The 6,033-nt window shown below is 44.8% G+C and overlaps 1 protein-coding gene across 1 annotated transcript in view; it reads right to left on the bottom strand.

Moving 5' to 3' along the window:
• Window positions 1–1,956: 1,956 nt before the first annotated feature.
• Window positions 1,957–6,033, bottom strand: part of LOC107094971 (glutamate receptor ionotropic, delta-1-like) — a gene marked incomplete at its 3' end in the record, with an annotated part of 329,801 nt that continues 325,724 nt past the window's right edge. Inside the window, exon 6 of the mRNA XM_015390908.1 lies at window positions 1,957–2,130. Within this exon, the coding sequence (XP_015246394.1) occupies window positions 1,957–2,130 (174 nt within the window). The remainder of the gene's footprint in view (window positions 2,131–6,033) is intronic.

The raw sequence follows: 6,033 nt of genomic DNA, 5'->3' as shown, positions 1-6,033 counted from the left end.
AGCAGAAACTTTGTCTAAGTTTTTATATCTACATCCAAAACCTTTATTGTGTTTTGCTGATTTCAAATCAAAATGATGCATTGAGACTAACTGGACGTCTTCCTCTAAAACGATTCATTCCTGTCATCATCTTCTGCATTCAGATGCTCATTGCATCTTTCTTTGCCCTTTATCTAATAAAGCAAACCCTCTAATTATTCTCTCTATTCACTTTAACCTTTGGTGCGTCTGAGGCTCAGAATGATTACACTGATTCAGAAATGATGTAGAAAAGATTTAGAAATGTTCATGCTCAGCTGTCAGACTCGTGTTTTTAACCGTCTCTCAATGTCTGTCTGTCCGTCAGCAGGAAATAAATAAAGACAGATAATAAATGAGGACAGAAATGACTGGGATTATATTCAGTTAGGCTCTGCTAGCACACAGACGTTAGGATGCAATCAATCAAAATCAAACAATTCAATAAAAAACAAGAAATAAATCATCCAAAAGCAGAAGAAAGACAATCCCTTTATTTACTGGTAGAGATGATCAGATTTGTCAGTAAATTCCTGAGGAGCAGCTCCTTCCTGCAAACACACAATAAAGATGAGCTCATTTATTGTCTCTTTCATTGTGATTTGTAATGCGGGAAATAAACCGTCCTCTGATGGAAAGAAGTCCATGAATTCCAGAACCTGTATGTCACCGAGTTCCAGCAGTTCATTCAGAAATCCTCCGTTTATCATGTTATATTATTTGCTATAGATTAAAAGCATGATAGACTATTATATTATTCAGAAAATATCAGTATATCTAAAGGCTCTCAGTGGAGTTTAGAATAATAAGCAATTAATACTAATACTAATTAATAGTAACTGTTTTAATTATATAAATGTAGAAGAGCAGCTTTAGATCCGCCCTGCAGTCGGCGAACGTCAGGTTTTTCTTTCTTCCTGTTGAAAATCCACATTTCAAACTTGACCCACAGACAATTGCTAAAGGTTGCAGCTATTAAAGGCGACCATGGGCCTCTGATTAACGCTCTCTCTAACGCGTGACCTTTCACCTCAGATCTATGCTCATTTCTCTGTAAGTAAGTCACCCTGGAGAGATTCCCTCTCTGCATTTAACCCCTCCCCTTGGGGAGCAGTGGGCTGCCACTGTGCATCGCCCAGGGAGCAGTGTGGGGTTTAGGGTCTTACTCAGGGACCCAGAGTGGCAGTCTGTGGGAGCGGGGCTTGAACAAAGTGCAACACTCTAACCATTAGCCCCCCCCCCCGGTCTATTTCAGCAGCTTCTTTCTGCATGGCTGCCCTCTACTGATCCTGGCACCTTTTGCCTGGTTCTCTTCAGCCACCTTTGGCCCCTGGGGCCCCTGGGGGGGCAGAGATCCTCTCTTCACCTCCAGTGAAGAAGAATAAACAAAGAACTGAAGTTATGGATCTATAAGATTAATTTATGTACATTACATAAAAATCCAGGACATATTAAGGAGTAAATCTGATCTGATCTCTGCTGTTTATTAAACTTTTAAATCACTGCTGCATCCAAATGACCTGCTGATAAAAAAAAAAAGTGGAGCCAGATGCATCTAAAATAAAGCTGCATCCATTCAGGAGGATTTTCATCCATAAAGCTTCCAGCAGATTTAAGTGAATCTAGTTGTCAAAGCACAGATAATCAGTTCTGATCCATGGAAGTCCAAACAGGGAGGTGGAGCCGCCATATCATCCATTCTAACAAAACTTATGGTTTTTGTTTATTTGTTGCAGGTGACCTCAGGTTATTTAGCAGCTACTAACTGACTGATGTTTATTAACTGAGCCTTTCCTTTCTAGCAGACGTAGAAATGAAGCTGTGCCTGAAGTGGGCGGATGGCAGCATCAGCAGCCGTCAGTTCAAACTGAAAGTTCAATCTGCTCCAACATTTCTGAGGTGTTGACAGTCAGAGAGAAGCTGGTTGTTGGGTTTTACCTCCAGGTTCTGCAGGTATCCTTCCTGTGGGTCGCAGAGCAGTGAGGAGACCCGGTGGTTCTGCCTCATGCACCGAGTGCTGCTGTCCCTCCAGAGCGGGAAGATCTGCCGGATCACAGTCATGCGGCCCAGAGCGCTGTGGGTCAGCTCCAGGATCTCAGTGTCGCTGATTTCCTGCCGTAATCAAGCAAAGAAAAAATACAAAGGCTGAAGTTTCTGATTGGTTTTCTACTTTGTAAAAAATGACATTATTGTTTCTCCACAGGAACGGATCACCATCATTACAAAGATTAAACATGCTGCTTTAAATAAAGGAAGGCAGGAATCATAAGCCAGTCTTCTAAGAACTTCCTCTGGTCCCGATCAGAAGTTAATGTAAAGCCATGCCTCCATGTTGTCCTCATCAAATTCAACAATAAGTTGCAAACATTGACTCAGATTTTGTTGTTCGTTCATTGGAGAGAAAACAGCTCAGTCTGACAAATTAATTACTTCAAACATCAAAACTAATCTGGGCGGCTGTTAAATGAACTCATGTCATAAAACATGAAGCTGTTTGACATAAAATACAAACATGAACCACATTTCATGGAGATATTTAAAGGACAGATTACGTCTCATTTTCTGCTTTGTTTTTGTTTTAATAGCATCCTGTCTGGCGATGTGGCAATAAGAATAATTGTCTTGATGCCAAAAAGAGCCCAACGGATTTTACTTTCACAAGTGGAGCAGTACGGCTATCGCCATCGTGTTACGCTTGATTTATGCATATAAATAGCTTTATTATAATTATGCAGGGAGTTTTACAGATTATATGGACACTGCAATGTAAGCAGAACAGGAAAGGAAAAACAGGAAAAAAAGCAAAAAAAAATGAGAAAAGATGAAAGAAAGAGGAGATAAAAGAGGGATAATGATAAAACATCTTTAGTCTGCTTCATCACCTGCAGAGATGGAAAAAGAACAGCACAACCAACTGATATAAGAGATAAAATAAATGAACGCTAAAGTATAAGTAGTATTATTTTATCTGACTTGTACTCTGTGTTACCTGAAGATCAGAATATGGGCTTTCTGTATGGAAGTGAATCCCCCCCCGAGAGAAATGAGTCCAGCGCCGGGAGACCCAAAGCCCCAGACACCCAAAGGGACCCCAAGAGCGAAGGCACCAAGGAGGGGCCAAGCAATGAAATCTGCCCCCCACCAAGGGAGGAAGTCCCCAAGCCACTGCAATGCCGGAGGCCCTGGGAGCTGCCGGGACAAGTACGTGGGCCACCCCAAAGTGAATTTTCGGTCATGGGCCCCAGGAATCCGAGGCCCCAAGGGCGCCCCACCCCCTGGCAGGAACCCCAGCCAGGCCCCGGCCGGCCGGGCGCCGCGTAGAAGTTACCAGGAACAAGCTAGTAGCCACCCGGGCATCCAACCCTTAAACCCTGAGCTCCACCAGTGCACCGGCGAGCCCAGGCGCCAGCCAGCGGAGGGAGAGCAGGACGGGGGGAATGTGCTCCGCACCTGGCGGAGACTTGAGATGTTCATGGGAGAGGGAGGAGTTCAGACCCCAACCTGAAGAAAAAAAAACTCACAGTCTCAATCACGCCTTCCCACCCTAGTGCCCCGACTCACACCACACAGTCTCTGTCGAGCCAAAAAACGCAGGCGCACATTCAGACATAACACATCCATTAATACCAGGACCAAAGACCCGGCGGCACCGGTGGTTGGTCCCAAGATTATCGGATGATCCAATAAGTGAACCCAAAATCCGGATGTGGGGGAGGGGAGCGGCGAAACCGCCACACCAACCCATTTTGTTCCTGCTTCGAGCCCCGCACCCGGACCAGACCACCCCAACAAAAGCTCCCCCGGGATCGGGGCTCACATGCCCCACGCAGTCCAGCCCCGCCACCGGCAGGCCACCCAGGCCGCGCAGCCACCCCCCGCCAAGTCCACGGACCAGGTGGCTCGCTCTTCCTCCAGGCCCCAGACTCCAGGTGGGAGCCAGAGAACAGGGGTGTGAGAAAAACCCTGATCCTCCCTGCGCCGCTCAAATGTGGTGTTGTTGCGTGTTGCTCTCAGGTGTAATTAAAACTGGTAGTACCAAAAGGGGGTGTTTCCAGCACAGTTCACCCCCCCTCCAAGAGATAGGCGGTGCCAACACACCACCCCCAATCGACAACCCAGAACCCTCAATGTCTAAATGTAAAAGGGGATGGGGGAAGCCGTCCATGTTGGGGCCCACGATATAAGGCCCCCCCAGGTGCCTTTGACCCCCAACCCCTTAGACAATGCCCTACATAGATGTGTGTTGTGAAAATGTTGTAGATGGAAGTGTCTAAAATGCAAAATACAATTGGGTGGGGGACGTCATCATAAGGTGGGGCCCTCAAGTAACGACCCCCTCCCCAAAAACCTACATGTATGGCAGTGTGATGGAGCTGGCAGAGGGAGGATTCCGGGGATGGGAGCAAAGGACTGGGGGGCTTGCTGCACTCCCAGGGAGCCGCTGACTCCAATAGGCACCGCCGTTCCTGAGAGCCCCAGCAGTCGCACCACCATAGCGCGGGGGCCAGGGACCAGCGGCAGCTGGCCAGCGCCGACCCAAGCCCCCCCTGTATTCACCCTTGCTATGTATTTACCTTTGTGTGCTGGGAAAATAGTTACAGTCTTTTCTTAGAGAGGAAACATCCATTCTTTCCTGTTGGGTAATATTGGAAGTGGGCAATCTTGCAGTAGATAGAGCTGTTGTAACTTTCCTTCTTCTGCATGTTGTGATTTCTGATGGCTGATTAAGTGGCATTGGATGTTCCTTAGGGGTTACAGCAGAAGTGAGAACCTTGGACAGAACATTTGGTTCTGACTGGGTGAGTTCTGCTCCAAAGAGTTTTCACTCACTGGTTTTGGATGACTGGGTGTGAATTGTCCCCATGTTCTTCTCTATGAACTCTGGTGGTACCAGAGGAGTTACCACCAGAGTAACAACCGTAAAAGTTGTTCCTGTGTTTTGCTTTAAGAGCAAAATTAACCTGTCTTAGGGATAGGGTTTGACCTCTCAGAATGATTGGCTCCGCTCTGCGCCCTTTGATTGTCAACTGGAGGCGTTTGCTATTTGGGAACAGTCAGACTGAAACATAGAAGCTGCCATACTAACATCTATTTACTCTAGTGCTATAGTTCAGAGTGCAGGGCCCCGGGGAGATTATAGTGCAATGCTTTGAGCACACTGGCCTGTAGCAAGAGAAAAAGCTTAAAGTGGACAAACAGCTTTCTTGTTGCAGGATGACCATCGCCTCCAGGGAGCTGCAGCCTAGCCAAACTTTCAGACTCATTGCTAAAGAATAATCTTATTAGAAGGCTGCTATGATCTTTCAATAAAAAGGAAAACATGTTTATTGGGCCCAATCTTTTAAAGGTTTGTTTGTCTTATTTTATCTGTAAATGTTTTTTAATTTTTTTATTTGAGTATTTACTAAATACAAAAGACAGAACTCATGGTAAACTATATTACATTCTTGGGAAAGTTGCCGAGGACACAATTGTTGAAAACACTTGTTTACCATAAACTCAACAAAATAATTAACCAAAATAAAACTGATTTTACAGGTAGATATCAAAACTAACTTTTCCTTTAAAACTAAAAGAAATCTATACAAAAAGAAAAAATCAGAAGGGGAAAATGATAACTAGTCTAAAGAATCTGCGTCAAACTTATTTTCTGAATAAACCAAAAAGGGTTGCCAAATATTTTTCCTTTGAATTTTGGACTGTAATCCTAACCCTAATCCTAATCCTTTCAAACAGATGGTTTTATTCACCCAGTGAGAATGGGTTGGAGGTGAGAGGGACTTCCACTTAGTACGGATGGAATAACGAGCCAATAGAGTGAAGAATTCAATTAACTGTGATTGGCCCTTTGACTGTCTATGCTTAGTGCATACCACCCAGAATAATCAGTGCAGTTATTGGAGCTGGGTCTCAATCACGTTTATACAAACAAAAAAACAACAAATTAAAGATTTCCAACCAAAAATTGTGCAAACTAGAGCATGACCAAAACATCTATCCATCCATCCATCCATC

Source organism: Cyprinodon variegatus, unplaced genomic scaffold (genome assembly GCF_000732505.1).
Source record: "Cyprinodon variegatus isolate N-32 unplaced genomic scaffold, C_variegatus-1.0 Scaffold517, whole genome shotgun sequence".
In the NCBI taxonomy this organism is placed as follows: domain Eukaryota; kingdom Metazoa; phylum Chordata; class Actinopteri; order Cyprinodontiformes; family Cyprinodontidae; genus Cyprinodon; species Cyprinodon variegatus.
Note: the sequence above shows the minus strand (reverse complement) of the source record. Positions and strands in the feature narration are given on the sequence as shown.